Source organism: Ambystoma mexicanum, chromosome 8 (genome assembly GCF_040938575.1).
Source record: "Ambystoma mexicanum isolate Mex_15411 chromosome 8, UKY_AmexF1_1, whole genome shotgun sequence".
In the NCBI taxonomy this organism is placed as follows: domain Eukaryota; kingdom Metazoa; phylum Chordata; class Amphibia; order Caudata; family Ambystomatidae; genus Ambystoma; species Ambystoma mexicanum.
Window position 1 is genome coordinate 719,641,212 of NC_090929.1, and position 18,968 is coordinate 719,660,179.

General features: G+C 43.7%; 1 protein-coding gene across 2 annotated transcripts in view; it reads left to right on the plus strand.

The window, feature by feature from the left end:
* Positions 1-18,968, plus strand: part of MCU (mitochondrial calcium uniporter) — a 1,096,889-nt gene that overhangs the window by 970,358 nt on the left and 107,563 nt on the right. For both annotated transcript variants that reach the window (XM_069610523.1, XM_069610524.1), the window contains 2 exons: positions 36-196; positions 17,184-17,387. In XM_069610523.1, coding sequence (XP_069466624.1) covers positions 36-196; positions 17,184-17,387 — 365 coding nt within the window. The remainder of the gene's footprint in view (positions 1-35; positions 197-17,183; positions 17,388-18,968) is intronic.

Genomic DNA, 18,968 nt, shown 5'->3' on the forward strand with positions numbered 1-18,968 from the left:
ATATCAGATTAATGTTGACTTCTCTTTGATTTCAGACCTCCTGAGCCATGAAGATGCCACAACGTTAAATGACCTTAAGACTCTTGTCCAGCAGTTGTATAGCACTTTGCGCATCGAGGAACACCAGCTTTACAAGGAGAGGGAACTAATAGGACGGCTAGAAGAACTTAAGGAACAGCTTGAACCTTTAGAAAAGGTACGAAAGAAGGATTTAGAAGTAATTTGCCAGAAGCTGCTTTTCTAGTAATGCTTTTTAAAAGTTTTATCATACGGTTGATAGTAACAACAAAATCAGTCAACCAGCTATATTATAGTCCTATTTCTTATAAGATATTCAACTTTCTTTAGATGCCTCTATTTAGTAAATCAGTTTTATAATAATGTATCCAATTTTTGTATTTTTTGTTTTTAGGATTTACTTTTCTTTCTTTAATTCTTCCTTCTTGTACATCCCATTTCGTTCAATTAAATTTCTGTCTTTTCGTTCAATTAAATTCCTACCTTCATTCATTTTTCTTATCACTAATGGGTCAAATACATGAAGTGCCTGTTTCCAGCTATTTATTTTAATCCTAAAGCCATCTTCCTAGGGTATAACCACAAGAAATCTAAAAATCTATAGGAGGGGTTCGGCTCAGAAAGTATCTGTCTTTCCGACCTGTCTAAATTAACCCACCTGATAAACTTTCAGATTGTGCTCAATTTTTAAAAACTAGTGTTGATGAGTTTGTACTGAAATGGGCCTACCAACTGTTGGGTGCAAACTGAACTTAACGGCCACCTACAAGACTACTTGTATACGTTCTGCTGGGCAGCAGCAATTGACATGCAAGCAGCTGGTTAGGCCACACAGTATGTAACATAAAATTATGCACTGCCGGAAATGGGCTCATGAAAATACTGAATTAGATTTTCTCATGTTGGTTTATTTTTAAAAACGTGATTAGCACTAAAGTAACTCTTTGACATCATACTATCTATCAACACATCTCCCATTATTAATCCACTATTAAAGTTTGATGTAAAGTATGGTGTGGAATTACAGTCTAGCAAAGTTAAGATAATCTTTTACAGCACTGGTGTGACACTTTCAGAAGTGCCACAACCCTTTTGCTCACAAAGTGTAAACCAGATTTTCATTGCCAAATCTAGTACAAAAGTCTACAATTGTATTCTCAAAATTTGCATTGGCTTTTTTGGAATACAACATTTGAATGAAAAGTAAATAAGTACTTTCATATATATAACTGTAATTCCCACTGGCCTGGTGGCATATTTCATTGGTAAAAATATAAATGTTAAGCCATATCTGCCTTTTTGTATAGTGGTCTTATGGAAAGCTACAGTTATACTGGCCTACATCCATTGTCATTTTATTGTCTGCCTGATTCCCAGTGACTATTTCTCCCATCAGTATGTGCTTTAGCCTGTCTTGTACTGAGGTCCTCTCACAAGCGCATGTTAAACCCAACCCAAGATCCTTACTTTGTTCATGCCTGGGAACTCTTGTGCCCTGCCCAGAGAGCAGGATGTGCCACCAAGAGGTGGGTGGGTGGTGTGGGGGCGGGGGATCCCACGCTTCAACGGGCAAGCTCTGGCTGCAAGCGGAAGGCTCTATTAGGTGGGGGTTCCTTTTGAAGAGAGAGAGCGCTTTAGAGAAAGAAGCAAACACTCTGGGACTGACATCACCAGGCAGATACACTGATCTCAGTAGCCAGCATTAGACCCTTAAATAAGTAATAAAAATGACCAGACTGCAGTGACAGATTGACTAAATTAAGGGAAGAGGCTGTGCCTTTAATTAATCAACTTTGGACTACAGAAGGAGGATTTCACTGGAGCTCTACTGGGGGACAGTATGCCCTGTGACCTCTTCCATATAGCTGAAGGTTGCAGCTCCCAAGAAGGAAGAAGGACCTTTCACTCACCCATCTAGCAGGAACATTTGAGGTGAACTGCTGTTGGTCAAGGCCTGCTTGCCTACTAAGACAATGGTACCAAGGACTCTGCTCACTGGTGGAAGCAGACCTGCAAGTGCTCCTGGCTAGGAAGGGCAGAAGGAAGGGCTTCTCCTTTGTGACTCTGGACTGGGATTCAGAGCAACACAGGGACAAAGTACAGCTCAGGGCTCTGGTTCCTGCCTCAAACAGCTTGTGCGTTATGCTGACCCAGACATCACCTGCCTATCCTAGCTGCTTCTTGCCAAGTGCCCTTGCAGATTGTTAAACTGCACTGTGTGTTGGGCCCAGTCTACCCACTAACCAACCATACAGTGAATGAATGCCTCGGAAAGCAGCCAGACTCTTGAATTGATGCTGTACAGCCTCATGAACAAGGCTAAAAGGAATTTGATGGGGTTTGGGCCCCCTGGCCTGCCTAAAAAGGTCCCTGTTGATAATTAAGACCCCATTGCCTACCTTTAAGACCCCTTCATTGAACTTTAATATTGCTGCTGAAATTATTTCCTGGCTTTAGTCTGTACAATCCTATACAGAATTTGCGCATGCATTTATTGTAGTATAATTCAATGTTACTTTTATCAGACATGCATGGTTCACATATACAGATGCATTAGCTTATAAGTTTCCAAGCATGTATTGTTCCTATATGCAGATGCATTGAACTAGCAGCTGCCCGTAGCTAGGTAAAAAAGCTTAAGGACTCTTTAGTAGGAGGGGGAAGGGAAAGGTAAGGTACAGTTGTTAGTTGTTGGAAAAGTTACATCTCTTGTAAACCAAGTCACTTGGTTTCAGTTATGTTAGTTTAGGAGGGTCTTACCTGTAAGTATCGGGTCATTCTTACATGGCTTGTACTGGTTAGCGGTTATATCGTGATTTCATAGATTGATGCTTCTGAGTAACGAGCAATGGATTACACAATAAGATTGTTTTAGATGGTGCCAAAGTTTTAAGTGAAAATTGTAGAAAACTTGGTTATGTTAAATTACCTTGTTTATTTTGGCGTTAGTGCCTTTTAAGTAGAACAGATGGATTTCCAACGTTGGTTGTAGGTATTTTTGTACCTGTTGTATTTTTGGTTTGTTGAACAAACCTTTAACTCTGTTAGTCAAGCATTCATAGTTTTATCCATGCTTTTAAAGCAAATGTCTCTTGTTTGTCCTTGTTTCTAAAAATATCTTACCTTTAGTAAGTAAGCAGTTCCTTTAATGGCTACCTTTAAGTTGTGTCTATTCTTTTAGCATTCTGTCGGTCTGGAAGAGATCAGACCAAATGTTAGTTTGAGTGGCCCACGGGTTCTCTTATCGCCTCATGTACTTCTCATCTACTCATTTACCAAATTACTTTGGTTACGCTTACCTTTGTAGAAATGGTTGTTCCTCAGTGTGCTAGTTTCTTTCAGGATGCCGTTGTACCGCATGTAGTTCAAGCACCGTGTTGAATTTAAACGCACCGAGCAAAGTTTATATATTCAAACTTGTTTATTCAAGTTTAGCTCCAGCGACAGCAGGCACCACCTCTGAAGGCAGGACCCAACTGAACTCTTCAGAACTTCACATGTAAACACTCTCATCATAACACTCTAAGAATACTCATGAAACGTTGCATGGAGCACATGAACAGAACATTGAATATGTAAATTCCATACTCAGAACTAAATAGCTTTGTTAGTTTGTTCATTCCGTGTTTACCTAATAACATTTATTATATGTAAACACAACACACCTTCCCCCTTTCAATAACTTGGTTTACTCTAGCACATAATCTCTCAACCAAAGAGGTTTACCTCTCCTTCTTTCTGTGCTAGTACTAGTCATCATATCCTGTTGACCACTCTTTTTAACTTCTCCAGAATCCTGCACCAACTCATTGTCATTCCCATCATCACCTTCCTCACTATTTTCTCCATCCTCCACTGCTTGACCATTGTTGTTACATTTAACTAGTTTCGACATGGACCAGCACTCACCACCTTCCATTATGACCACATTCCCTCTTACTACCGCTATTTTCTTAGGCCCAATAAATTTACTCTCAATACATTTAGGAGAGACCCTGGGGTTTTTTACATACACCATCTCACCTTCTCTCCATACCACACTTCTGGATTTCTTTTCTGAATCAAATCTTTCCTTGTATGCATTTTGGGCTTCTTTGATCAGTGTAACAATCTTATCTCTATCAATATTTACACTCTTAGCCAAGTCAAGCCACCCTGGACATAGTCTTGTAGCCGGCTGCCTGCCCTTGAGAGACATAAATGGTGAAACTTTAGTGACAATGTGGGGCGTCGTGCAGTAATTCCAAACCATTTCCCTCAACACTTTCTGCCATTCCAGACCTGCCGCCATGGCCAACTGCACTCCTCCCTTTACAAATCTGTTAGCTCTCTCTACCAACCCATTTGCCCTGGGTTGATAGATTGCTGTTCTGTAATGTCTTATGCCAAACTTTTTGAAAAAATCCATCATTTTGTCAGAACAAAATTGAACACCATTGTCTGAAATTAATTCCGTGGGAAAGCCTTCCCTGTAAAATGTTTCTTCAAAAAATGTTATCATTTGGGCCGTGGTTGCCTCACCAATTGCCTTCCACTCTATCCACTTTGAGTGATAGTCTACTAACACAATCAAATATTTAAGGTTCTCTCCTAAGTTCTGTATTGGACCCATCAGGTCCACAGCCACCTTTTTCCAGGGTTCACCCGGAACACTAACCGGTCTAATGGGTGCTTCCCTCACCACTTTACTTTTATCGCTCCTCTCACACTCTCTACAATTTTTTACACACCTCTCTATTTCGCTGTCAACTGCCGGCCACCAATAAAATTCTCTGATATATCTTTTAGTTCCTCCCATCCCTAAATGACCTTGATGAGCTATACTCACCAGCTTGGCTCTAACATTACTAGGTGGAATCACTTTGGTGCCCTTCCTGAGCTTTATGCCATCTTCCGATAAATTAAGCTCATCCTTTATGCAATGGAAACATTCAAATTGTTTTCCTACCTCGTTTTTGTGGGGCCACCCTGCCCTAGTCCACGCCTTGACTTGATTTAATATGGAATCCTCACTATCAGCAATCTCCCACTCATCTTTGCTTATGGCATTGTATTCAACCTCAGCAATACTCATACCCTGCTCTAACAATGCTTCCTCAGGATCCTTTCCCTCCACCGGTAGTCTAGATAAACAGTCTGCTACCACATTGTCTCTACCAGCTATATACACCATCTTGAAGTCATAAGCTAGTAGTTCAATCATCCATCTAGAAATTCTGGGTGATCCCTTAGCCCACTCCACACTACCTAGGAGTTGAACTAATGGTTTGTGATCAGTTTTTATCGTGAATGTCTGACCCCATAAATAAAATTTGAAATGTGCTACAGCCCACGAGACCGCTAATGCCTCCCTCTCGATGACGGAGTAGTTACCTTCCGCTCCCTTCAATGGCCTCGAGGCAAACGCAATTATATGTTCAGTCTTACCAGAGTCCACCTGAGATAATGCTGCGCCTAACCCCATGTTGCTTGCATCAACTGATAACACAGTTTTCCTTCCTGACACAAAACCTCCCAAAGAGGGTGCTTGTACTATGCACTCCTTTATTTTCCTGAAGGCTTCCTGGCATTCACCCGACCACTCAAACTTAACATTCTTTCTCAACAATTCTCTTAATGGAGTGGATATGGTGGCAAAACCATTGACAAATTTGTGATAGTACTCCGCCAGCCCCATGAATGAACGTAACTGATCTTTATCACGTGGCTGGGGAGCACTGCTGATGCTATCAATGAGAGACTTTTTTGGAGCAATACTATCGCCAGAAATTCTATGTCCGAAATAATCTACTTCTCTAACTGCTATCTTGCATTTTTTCCTTTGCACAGTTAAACCAGATTCTTTAAGTATCACTAAAACAGCCCTCAATACTTCATTATGTTCCTCTTCATTTTCAGCAAACACTAGTATGTCATCTTGGAACACTGTTACTTTTTTTAACCCTCTAAGCACCTCCTCCATCACGCTTTGAAAGACAGAGGCTAAACCGAAAGGCATGCGATTGTACTTGAACACTCCCTCCGGAGTGATGAATGCTGTGAGATGCCGGCATTCTTCGGACAACGGAACCTGATGATATGCCGCTGACAGGTCTATAATGGAAAATACTTTCGGTTCCCCCAGGGTGGAAAGAGTCTCTGATATGTTAGGAAGAGGATGTCTCTCCACAACTATGTTCCGATTAAGGCTGCTTAAATCCACACATAGTCTCAGATTTCCATTTGCCTTGGCTACCAGTACAACCGGCGATAACCATTCCGTTGCTGTTATAGGCTCAATTACTCCCTTTTTCACCAAGTCATCCAATTCAACACGAAGCTTGCTTCTCATCTTCAATGGTACCTGTCTGACCTTGTGTATCACTGGTTGTGCATTATTCTTTAATTTGATATGGTGTTCAAAGTTTATGAGCTTCCCCAATTTCTCAGAGAACACTTCAGGAAACTCTTTAGTCCAGGAGTCATCTTCCACTTCAGCAATGGATATAGGCTGGGGAGCATTCGCCTGTATTCTCACACCCAAGTTCTTTTGTTCCTCCCATCCTAATAGGGAGGCTCCCTTATTTGCTACCAGAATGTTGGCTTGGCATTCTTTTCCTTTGTAGCTGACAGATGCAGCAAATTCCCCCAGGATTTCTATTGTAGATTCTCCATATCCACAGGCTCTGATATCAGTGGGTTTAATTTCCGCTTCGCCCTTCTTCAATATTTTTATCAGAGTGTCCCTTGATATTATAGACCACGGAGAACAAGTGTCCACTTTCATAACTAAACTGCGCCCATCGATCAGAAAAGTGTCTGCCGGTCCTTTGGCCTCGCCTGAAATAGCTGAAATTTCAAATACAAACTTGGCACTTGGTTCCTGGTTGGTTGACACCTCTTGAATGTTGTAATCTCTCCTAACCGATTCCTCAATGCTGGCTCTGTTCTCCACTCTGGGCTCAATGCAATTTATGGACGTAGCTTTGCATAAGTTTGCAAAATGTCCTCTATTCTTGCACTTAAAACACTCGGCGAACTTTGCAGGGCACGACGGAAAATTAGCACCATGTCTGGGATTACCACATCTGGTACAAGCATTTCTCACAGTCCAATTTCCTTTCTTTCCGCTGAGGATATTTGACCTTTTCTTCTGATCTATAGCACATACTGACATGGTGGTCGTGTTTTGTTTGTCCCCCTTTAATTCCTTCACATATAATGATGTCCGTTCAATGCTCCTGGCTAATTCAAGCGCCTCGTCCAGTTTCATGTCCTTGGCCAATAGCTTCTCTTGAATTCTTGCATTATTGGTACACCTGAGCAACTGATCCCTGATTAGAGAATCAGTCAGATTCTCAAATTCACATGAGTAGCTCAATGACCTTAAACAGGCTACATATGATTCCACCGACTCTGACTGTTCCTGTACTCGCTGGAAAAATTTATGTCTTTCGAAACTGACATTTTTCTTGGGCTCAAAGTGGTCTTGTAGTTTTTTTAGAGCTGCTGCATATTCATCAGCCTCTCCCGCCTCAGGCATATTTTCTCCAGACAGTCCATCAAAGATTCTGCGTCCTTCTGTGCCCAAATTGTGGACCAACAGGGCCTTTTTCCGAGTTGAAGAAAACCTATCACCGCCCATTGCCACTAGATAGTTTTCAAATGTATCCTTCCATTTATCCCACCTGAGAAGTGGGCGGCCAGGCTCATTGAGAAACGAAATAGGTGGAGGAATTGATGTTGCCATGGTGATGTAGAGGCTGTGAGGCAGTAAGTCTTTGATTAATTGGCACAATTGTTCCAATGCAGCAATTTGTTCACTGCATAGACTTTTCCTTTTGTAGTTGTGTAAACACCTCTGTGTTTTCTTTCACATGCGTTCTGGAATACTTTTGTATTCTTCCTTTTGTTTTCTGAAATATTTCCCAGTGTTATGCCACAATCGAGACCGGGGCTCTGAGTGAGAATACTTCGTTGCTAGGCAACCAGTGTCACAATGGAGGCCGGGGCTCTTTTCCTTCACAGCGTATTTTGTTACGCGTGCATGCGCCAGGACCAGCTGGGGGCCGCATGCTCTGGCGCGCGAGTGGGGGCGGGGCTATCGCACACAGCTGCGAGCGTTTGTGTGGCAGTTCGCGAGGCCCGCTGTGCTGTCTGGCTGCACGCGGCTTCCTCGCGGCGCTCGCGAGGCCCGCTGTGCTGCCTGTCTGCACGCGGCTTCCTCGCGGCTCCCCCGCGGCTCTCCCCCCGATCCTGTGACTTGCCTGAAATGGGCCTCCTCTTCACGTCGGTCATGCGCGGCTCCCCCGCGGCTCTCCTCTGCCCACGAAAGCGGCACAGTTGATGTGTCCAAGACAAGGACACCGCTGTCTGTCCACGCACAACTCCCTCTTCTTTTCTCCGCCGTCGATCCGCCTCGCCTGCTGCCGCTGGCGACGGAGAAGACACGGCAACTGCAAATGAGCCGTGAGCGGCGCCCGGGTCCTCGGTATGAATCCTCGTCGCCAATGTTGAATTTAAACGCACCGAGCAAAGTTTATATATTCAAACTTGTTTATTCAAGTTTAGCTCCAACGACAGCAGGCACCACCTCTGAAGGCAGGACCCAACTGAACTCTTCAGAACTTCACATGTAAACACTCTCATCATAACACTCTAAGAATACTCATGAAACGTTGTATGGAGCACATGAACAGAACATTGAATATGTAAATTCCATACTCAGAACTAAATAGCTTTGTTAGAGTTTGTTCATTCCGTGTTTACATAATAACATTTATTATATGTAAACACAACACACCGCCATCCCGATGTGAGCTTATAATGGTTGCAGCATGGTGCCGTCAACCGCCAAGGCAAAATGACGTCACCCACGCCGCCGAGCAGTTCCATTTTCATGTTGCAACCCACGGTTTCAAAAGGATTTCAGGCATTCTGAGTTCATGTTCCCCAAAAAGTTGTAGAATATTTAGTTTGTCATTGAAAGTTAATTGTCTTCGTTTATTTGTATTGTGCTCCTCACCCGAAGGTATCTAGGCGCGACAAGATTATACAGTTTCTTTATATACAGAGCATGTTGAATTGGCATAGTATTTACAGAACATTGATATTACAAGTAGAGAACAGAATCAACATGCAAAGTGACAAGAGTGTAGTTAAAGAGCGTGGAAATAGCAGTCAAATGTCATTTGAGACCCACCAAGTTTTGGTATTTCTCCTAAAGCTTGGGAAGGTTTGGTCTTTTCGTAGGTGCAGAGGTAGTGCATTCCAGTATAGGACGGCTTGGACTGGAAAGCTGTTACCCCCAGCTCTTTTCAGGTTAAATCTGGGCATCGTTCTACAGTAAGATTGGGTGGCTATGGTAGGGCGAGATGATGATTTTCTGCTGATTTCGTTTTCTTGGAGGTACAGTGGGGCAGCATTTTTCAGACATTTGTGGGTGATTGAAACTAGTTTGAATAGAATCCTATCTTTAAGGGGAAGCCATTTGGTTTCTCTTAGGAATGCCTAGTGCGGATCTCATAGTGTTGTTTTGTAAGATTTGTAGCTTGTTAGCGATTTGTTTGTTGGCTCCTGCATATAGGGCATTACAGTAGTCGAGTTGTGACATGATTAAGGCTCTCGCTAGGATGGTGTACACTCTTACTGGAAAGGATAGGGTTTCAGACAAGTATCAGTTTACATGTGTACGCTGAGGCGGAAGAGGTGGCGTTGACTTGTTTTCTCAAGTTGAGTGTAGAGTCTAGGTAGAAGCCTAGAGTTTTAGTCTCTTTAGCCACTTTGATGGTAATGCCATCAATTATAAATGTGGTGTATTGCGCATTGAGTTTATTAAGTTGGGCTGGAGCACCTAGGATGAGGATTTCTGTCTTTTCGTCATTCAGGCATAATCCGTGGTCTGCTACCCATGCCTGAATGACTTGGTAGGTGTTGTTCAGGAGGGCCAGATCTCGGTTATAGTCACCTGATAGTGGAAGTGGAATCTGGGTATCATCTGCATAGTTGGTGTAGATGATCCCCAGAAGGTCCTGTTGGTCGAAAAGAGGTTTATTGAATAAATTGTAAATTGTGGGGGACACGCGTGATCCTTGAGGGACACTGCATGTAATCGGTGATGGGTCAGCGGCTGCTGACTGAGAGAAGACTCTCATTGACCTGTTGTTAAGAAAGGATTGGATCCATTCTGAAGCTTCTTGCGAGAAGTTAGCCGCAGTGGACATGTGCTTTCAGAGAATAGTGTGGTTCACCAGGCCGAAGGCGGCTAACAAGTCAAGTAGGAGGAGCAGAGCGCATTGCCTTTTGTCCTTGAGTAATCAATTTGCATTTTCAGGTCGATCAGCGCGGTTTCAGTACCATGAAGTGTTCTGAAGCCTGATTGTCTGAGTCCTAGGAGCATATTAGATTCCAGGTAGTGCTGGAATCTAATATGCTAGATAGCCGGTTTATCTAAAATGTTAAGGAGGAATGGGACCATAGTAATTGGACTATAGTTTGTGGGGATGGTTTGGTCTAATGAGGCTTTCTCTAGCAAGATTAAAACCCAGGCATCCTTCAGGTTGGTAGGGACTTGACAGGTGCAAAATGATGCGTTTAGTAATTTGGTAATGAAAGGGGCAAGGTCTCTGGAAGCTTCTTTAATTATTAGGGGGGGGGGCAGATGTCGCCTTGGCAACTGGAAGGCTTGAGAGAAGTGATGATTTTCTTCCACCTCCGTGGTAGCGACTTGTGAGAGGAATGCATTTCAGTTGGAGTTTTGTCGGTTCTGGAACTATGTCGCGTTTGGGAATATTGAGCCTTTTGACTGCGATTTAATTTTTTGGAGGGTGGTTATTTTGTTTGACAAAGCATTTTGTATGTCTGTGCACCATATTTAATCCTTGGTACAAGGATCTTCGGGGCTATGGGGGGATTCCAGCTCCCTTAGGATTGCAAAGAGTTCCTTTGTGCTGGAACTGGCTTTGTTGATCCGGTCGTTGTAAGATTCTCTTTTAGTTGGAAGGATTTCAGCTTTGTATTTGCTTGCTAAATCAGTTAGGTTGAGTTTATTTTCTTTGGAAGGTAGATTTCTCCGCGCATGATTTTGAGCTGGGGAGTGAGCCAGGTGTTAAGATGAGCTTTGGGTTTGCTTTTTTCAGTTTGAGTGGCGCAATGGTGTCTAGCGCTAGTCATAGTGGAGTTGTACATTTCAACTAGTTCAGCTGGGTCTGCTGATTCTGAAGCGGTGTTCAAGGTAGGTAGTAATAGAGGCACGAGCATAGCGGTAGTTATATTTTGTTTGCTCCTCTTAGCACCCCCCCTCTACCCCCCCTCTGATTTCTTTTGGTGTCTACTCCTTTGTTCTGAGTGGTGAAGGAGATGAGAAAGTGATCCGTCCATGTTAAGGGTGGGATAGATGAGATGGCGGTCTCTGCATTTAGGTCAGCTACCCAGCCAAGAGTCCTATCTTTGTCGTGGGTTGGTTGATTGACTCTTTGCGTCGGGCCCAGTTCGGTTAAGACGTTAGATAATGCCTTTGCTTGTACGTTATTAGGGTCATGGAAGCCCAAATTGAAATCACCTAGCAGCAAGATTTGGGGTGAAGGCTTGGTGTTGTCTGAGAGTAATGTCATGTCTTCTTCAAAGGAACCAATGCAGCCAGGGGCTCAGTAGATTAAGTGAATAGTTAGGGTACTAGTCTTGGATTTGGGAAGTTTAACTGTAAGAAGTTCAAAGGGCTTAAAATTGGGCGAGGGTATTCCTCTGAGCCCTATTCTAGATCTGGCGATGAAGGCAATGCCACCCCTTTCAACGTGATTCGGTCAGCTCTCACAATAGTGAAGATGTTTGGTACGGCCAGTGCGAGGGAGGGTCCTGCCGCCTTATGTAGCCAGGTCTTGGATACAACTAGGAAGTCTAGGATTCCTGTGGTAATTAGATCGGCTATGTCTGTGGCATGGGCTACCAGCGATCTGGCATTGATTAGGGCACATTTTAGCTGGGGGGTGGTCACGGCCGGGATGTTGGTTCGAATTTTTTATTGGATATCTCTTTTTTTTGTGGGTGTCTTGCACGTTGCGTAATTTTTCATTCTGGGAGTGCAAGGTTTGTCTTGCGGATAAGTTTGTAAGGAGAGGTTTCCGTTAAGTCTAGAACAGAGCCTGGCCTTTCTGTCTTTAGTAGGGCATGGTTGGTTCGGAGTAGGTTTCCTAGCATATAGGTTAATCCATTGTGCTGGCGTTAGGGGTGCTACTGTTTCCGAATCGGTGTTGGTATAGATACTGGAGGCCTTGGGAGGTTTGCATAATTCAGGTGAGAAAGTTGTGGGTCTGATGTTCAGGAGGTGTGAATTAATGTTAAAGGAAGGTAGGAATTTTGAGGGTTTAATCCCTAGTGTTGGGGGCGAGGTCATATTAGTTGTAGCTATAGGGAGCTAGGAGGACGAGTGAAGAGTCAGCGTGAGGTGATGGTGAGCCTGAGCAAGGCTGAGCAGTAAGGTAGCTAGGAGGCGGCCGGCAACATGCATATTGTAGTCGGTAGATATAAGAGGAGGGCCGTTCCACTCAGTGATAACATAGGGTATAAAGTACTGTGGCGCGCAATTTTGTAAAGGGTAGTTAGGCAAATCAGACAGTATCACAGTGCTGGTGTGTGTCCCAATACATCAATACAATAGGCAAATGCGAGGGTCACCATGGAGTACAGCAATACTGTAGGCAAATGCGAGGCTCACCATAGAATATAGCAATGCAATAGGCAAATGCAAGGCTCACCATATAGAGAATATAGCAATGCAATAGGCAAATGCAAGGCTCACCATAGAATATAGCAATACAATAGGCAAATGTGAGGCTCGTTGCAGGATATAGCAATGCAGTAGGCAAATGCAAGGTTCATCATAGAATATAGCAATACAGTAGGTAAATGTGAGGCTCACCATAGAGTACAGCAGTATAATGGGCAAAGTCGTGCAGTAATACAAATCAGCTCAGCTGCGGTTGGAGATGGCATGATGCAGTATGATGGGTGCCGTTAATAGTTCAGTAGTACACTCCTTATGGCACTGTTGAGCGTTCATAAAGGCACAGATGTATTAAATAGTGCTACATGGGTTGATGGAAGCACTGGGTGTGACACACCAGCGTTCACTGGACAATGGCTCTGGGGGTCAGGAGTGTCAGTTAGGATAGGCGCACAGTCGTGGGAAAGGTGTAGATCGGATCACACTAGGCCGGAAATGATCTAAGATGGGCCGCAAGGTGCGGACCGACGGGAACGTAGGTTGGAGAACCTGGTGCCGCACCACTGTGTGCGGTATTGTGGAGGCGAACGATTTCGTATTGCAAAAGGATAGTGCGGAAGGTGAAGCAAAGTGGGTGTAGTACAGGTAATAATGCAATATATTTGCTGAATGGATATTTCTCGGGTACAAGGCTTAATGATAGGTGGCAGGGCGGAATGATTTGGAGCCTCTTACCCTGATCAGGCTGTATTGGTCATGGCTGCCCCTGGACCCCTCCCGGCACCGACATGCATGGACAGGTGAGGACTTGATCTGGTGGCCTTATTCGTGTGGGGCTGGCTTCCACCTCCGGTCACCCATGATTGGTTAAATGCTCGTTCTGATCAGGTTGCTAGGCAACCAAAGTAAACAAAAGTTACACACGTCGGGCGGTGGACATCTTAGGACATGGGGCCACGGATAACAAGCTCCATGTGGGGGGATGGTATTCTACTCACAGAGAAAGATAGTACGGGCTCAATGTAGCAAACTCACTCGGTCGTAGGTGTTGGCATCGGCTCATATGATTTCAGGACGTCTGGTAGAGGAGGATCGCGTGTGGCGCTGCTGGTGCAGCTGGACTCCTACGTGGATGTTAGAGCTGCTCATGCAGCTAAGGTGGAGACGTTGGGGCTCCTGCCCTGGGGAGGGTGACTGGATAATGCGGCACAGACAGGCGAGGCCTTGATCTGGTGGCCTTATTCCTGTGGGGCCGGCAATTTACAGGCAATTTAAAGAGTATTGCCTGTAAATCTTATTTCAAATTTAAGCAGTGAGTTGTGCCCGGTGTACATGGAATGATACATTCCATATACTGTAGTTAGGCGCATATTTAGCTCATTATAAAGATTAATTATCATGATTGCATCAATGCATCGTGTGAGGTTCGTTAAATCAACCTGAATGATGATGCTGTATACTTGATTGTTCATTCACATAAAATCACTGCCATTCGTTATGACCTCAAATGAGATTAACCTATTTCTTAGCTACATTCAGTGCATTAAACTTGCACTTTAAGTCCAGAGCTCATCCCGGCATTAGTTAACACTTTCCAAAGACTATCCCGCAGTGCTTGCTTACAGCTTCTGGTCATCCTCCTTGTTCCATCCCTCTTCCTCATCTCAGTACTTAAAAAAGGGGGTGGAGGTTAATAAGGTTGTTGGTGAAGAAAATGTGGGAATTCTTCATCTGCGTCCCAATAAGCCATACTTGCAAAGGCACAGGAGTGTCATTAAGAATAACATTTGAAGGTTTGTTTTTATTCAGTGTTTTCCTGCCTCTCTGGAGTTTGTCCTCCCGCAAATAGCCACCCACAGGGTCAGATTTGGATAGCTTCTGCTTTCCATGACCACGTAAGAGAAGCTTCCATCCAGAGTATCGGGTATGATGTTGCTAGATTCGTCACAGTACCCACACCCTATGGAAGACACATTTGGAAAAAAGGGGTGGCAGAGATTTTGTAGGAAGAGGAATTTAAACCCACTGAGAAGAGAACCATCCTTACCTTCTGTTTGGAAAAATCCAATTGTTCACATTAATTAGCCTAGATCTGTAACCAATCACTGAATCAAGATAGTAATTACTGGCACATGGTCTTGGTATCCTTCTTGATACCAGGTGGAAACCTGGGATAGCCCTTACTTATGTCGGGTAGTTCAAACTGTCTATAATTAGACTAACTGCAGTTCGCAGTTTAGACAACAATAGACAACCGAAAAAGGGGAACTATGAATATGAAAGTGTGCGGTTTTATTCAAAATTCTCCCTGCTCAGTGCAATTAGTGAGCAGCTTCCATCTCTATGCTCTTATCAGTTCACCTCTGTAGAAGTGATGTGTAAGGAGACGAAAGTGCTTCTTGCCTGTTTTGCTCCATGCCATTCAAAATAGAGCTCATTGTTCTCCATGTAGATGTTTAAATTTGATGGGTTTCTCATAGATTGATGTTCACAAACCTCAACATCATCTTCGTGAAAATGGCAAGTGCCCTGGGAGCATTACCTCCCAAATGGGTACCCTGAAGGTTGTTGACATGCCAGCAACACTGGTCACCTCTTCTTCATTTACAATTCAGCTAACTGGACTCAGTACCAGACCTTTTTGAGACAATGCCCCCATTCTCATGATCCAACTCCTGTCAGTCTGTTCTGCTCCCTTTTTTCCCGAAGCACTAGATAAGTTGCTGTGTTCCGTTAGCAGACTCTTATGAACGAATTTACACATAATAGCCAGAGTGACTTGCCGATCCCCAGTTGAGGCACTGACCTGTTGTGCACACTGATGCTCTACACACCGAAAATAATGTGGCTCTCTCTAATGAAGTGTGGGTGTAGGCCTGTGTATGACAGTGAAAGTGTGAAGGCATCGAGGAGGCATTAACGACTGAATGGATTGCTGATACAGGAGCAGCAGGGTAAGGGATGCTGAATGGGAATGGGCAAAGCACACCCTGGTTATGCACAATCAGAGGTAGAGAATCATCTAGTGGAAATTGCTGACGAGGTAGAATAGGGCATAAGAAATCAGTAAAAGACACACATATTCACTCCAAACAAACGGTTGCTTTCGTCGTTGGTATGCACAACATCCGTTTTCCACTACATACTGTTAGCCTGTTTTGCCATTCTGGTTGTGGATGTCATACATTCATCCTCTCCATGAAGCTGATCTTTATTTCTTCCCAAGAGGTGTATCAATCTTCAGGGTCAAGAAAGCAAGCAATTTAGGTTAGGGATATGCTCTTTTGATTTGGTATCTAACCAAGTTCTTCACGACAGGAATTGTACAAACAGGAGATGTTCCTATGCCTAGTTCACCATTAAGTTCTGTCCTATTTTTATTGTTGGAACACAGATGTGGGAGCCCCTTGTGTCATAGGGTCCTTGCCCAGTGCACTAGAGAAGAGGCAGCTTTTATGTTCATGTAAACATAGCTCTAATTTGGTGAACATAAATCCTTTTATAGATGTTGGTTTTTAGTTTTGAAAATGCTAATTCACATCGACATTAAGCCTTGTATGTTTGTGGTTGTAAACGTCTTCAAGGGGGTAGATACTCGTTCACAATAGTTGAAGATATAAGTTGGCTGGACGTGTAATTAAAGGGACATTGCTCAGCTATGAGTAACTTTGGTGGTGTTCTTTTGATAAAACATAGATTTTCCATGATTGTTATGGCCACTTATTATCAGTCTTCCCAGTTGATTAATTTTGATTGAGCGATTGGCGACACAAAGATCAAGGTTAGAGAAGAGTGTGCTATTATTATTGGAGCAGATTTGCTTTTTCTGAATTAAAGGTGGCAAAATGCCAGCCTGAATAAGTGTGTGGAAAGTATATTGCAAAATGCAAGTCTAAACATTGGTTTACATATGTTTAAAACGCTTGAAGCCCATCCATTTTACAAATATTAGTGTAGAGAACTTTATGAAGAAAAATAAATTGGTAGTTTAGCTCAGACAAGTAGAACTGTCTGATTGTTACTTATGATTTATGGGCGAGTAGTAAACCTTTGCCTTCCAAATGCCCTTTTCCCAGCTTTATAGCTGAATTGTGTATGCATGTTTGCAAGTGTGTTTGTGTGTTTGGTAACATCAGCGAAACAGTGATTAGATTTTGGTAAATATGAGAGTTCATTGTAATATTATTTTATCACATGATTTCACTAAGTGATAAAACTGTATATTTTAATAAAAACTATTTCAGTAACATATAACAGACATTAAATTAATGGACAGGGGTGTGCAAATGAAATCAGGAGAATTTACATAGTTATTAAATTGTGTATAAAGTAAAAATGATTAGTTGGCCCAGTGGATATCCTTCAACATTATTACTATAGATACAATTACCTCTGCTCTTGATATAGGAAAAATACCTAAATTTAAAAGGCATGTAAATAAGTTGGATATCTATTTATATTGCAGGTAAAGGCGGACATTGGTAGAAGAGCTGAGAAGCGCACTACTTGGGTGCTTTGGGGAGGGCTTGCGTACATGGCAACACAATTTGGTATCTTGGCCCGTCTGACGTGGTGGGAATATTCCTGGGATATCATGGAGCCTGTTACCTACTTCATTACTTATGGAAGTGCCATGGCAATGTATGCCTACTTTGTACTTACAAGACAGGTAAGACCCAAGAACTGTGTTCAAATGAGATATGTGGATATAAACTTCTGATGCTTGTTAATCTGCTTAATCGCATGCTTTGCATATAGTCCGACATTTAGTGATAATCGCGGGGTATTGCATCTTTCTTTCGAGGATCGAAAAGGGACGTCTACATGGGCGTGCTTGTAACACTATCCCTAATGTGACGTGTAGTGTACCCAAAATCCCTCGCATGTCGAGGCCCCTCAGATTGTTTTATTCCGCCCAGCTAGCTTGTTGCCATATGCAGAGCTCGAAAGAGATATATTGCTAAAGTAATAACTTCTTTGTCCAACGACCTTCGTCTTCGACGGCTACTTTGGACCCCTACGCCGGAGACGTCTACGAATTTCGGCGACTGGTGCTTCAGTCGACACTGTCGACCGCGTGGCTTCTGCCTTCCGGCCAGGCCTATACAGTAGGGAGAGTGGGGCCCCGGGGTTTGATTCTCTGAGAATGCATTTCCTTTTTTCCTCGCTTTTCCCTTCTTGTCTGGCTGCTGCCCTTTAACTCTACTATGGAGAGGACTCCCTTTAAGTTCTGTCTATCTTGTAACGGAAAGTACTGTGGAAAGACACTCACCGAAAGTGTAACAAGTGTCTACCTCGTGAACACGACGAGCGATCCTGCAAGTCTTGCCAACTTTTCTGTCCGAAGACGCTAAAGGATCGGCAGACGAAACAGTGGGTGGCCTAAACCATGTAGGCCAAATGTAGTTTCCCCGTTGGCGCAGACGCCTCGAGTGACGAGGATTCAAGCGGCAGCCATGGCTCTGATGTGGAGCCATAGACCTTTCCGCTGAACCCCTGGTTACCAGTTGCCCGGTACCGTCAGGCAGGCCACCGCCACTGCTATGGGGAGACTACATCCCAGTGACAGGGGCACACCCACACCACAGAAGGATAAACACACAACCTCACAGGCTCCCTCGACTGATAAGTCGAGGATGCAAAAGACGCCAATGGGTCCGCCGAAAGTTTTGAAGGCATCTACCTATCCTCACGATCGGCCGCCCTCCCTGCATCCGTCGCCACAACATGCATCCGGGCATTCAACCCGTAAGGGCGTCCATGTTAAAAAAATTTCTTTTAAAAGTGCATTGACACACCACCTAGGAACGTGTCAGTCCTTAAGGTTGCTTTGCCGAAAACCTCAATGACATCTACGGGCACGTCAAAATCTCTCCCTAATCCACCGGAGCTGCGCAAGAGTTTTGCAAACATTATTTCGGCAGCGAACAAGCCGAAAACAACATCCTCTTGTCGAGAGGAGTATTCAGAAAGGTGCCAGCCCCTCTCTAAGACTTTGGCAGACAAGGCCTCTCCTTCTAAGGAACCCTTTTCTCCTAGGGAGCCTTTTCCCCCCTGAACCAGCGCCAGGTCTGAGAGCTATATGGACAAACTGTCACAGTTTGTAGACTTCTCAAACACATTTTTCACCCCTAAGAGACCTAGGGAGGAGGATTCCTGCCCTAGTTTTCCAAAGGTACAAAGACTTTCCAGTCAAACTCCACAGGACGAAGTGTTTGAATTCTCTGAACCTGAAGAGGTCTCTGAGGAT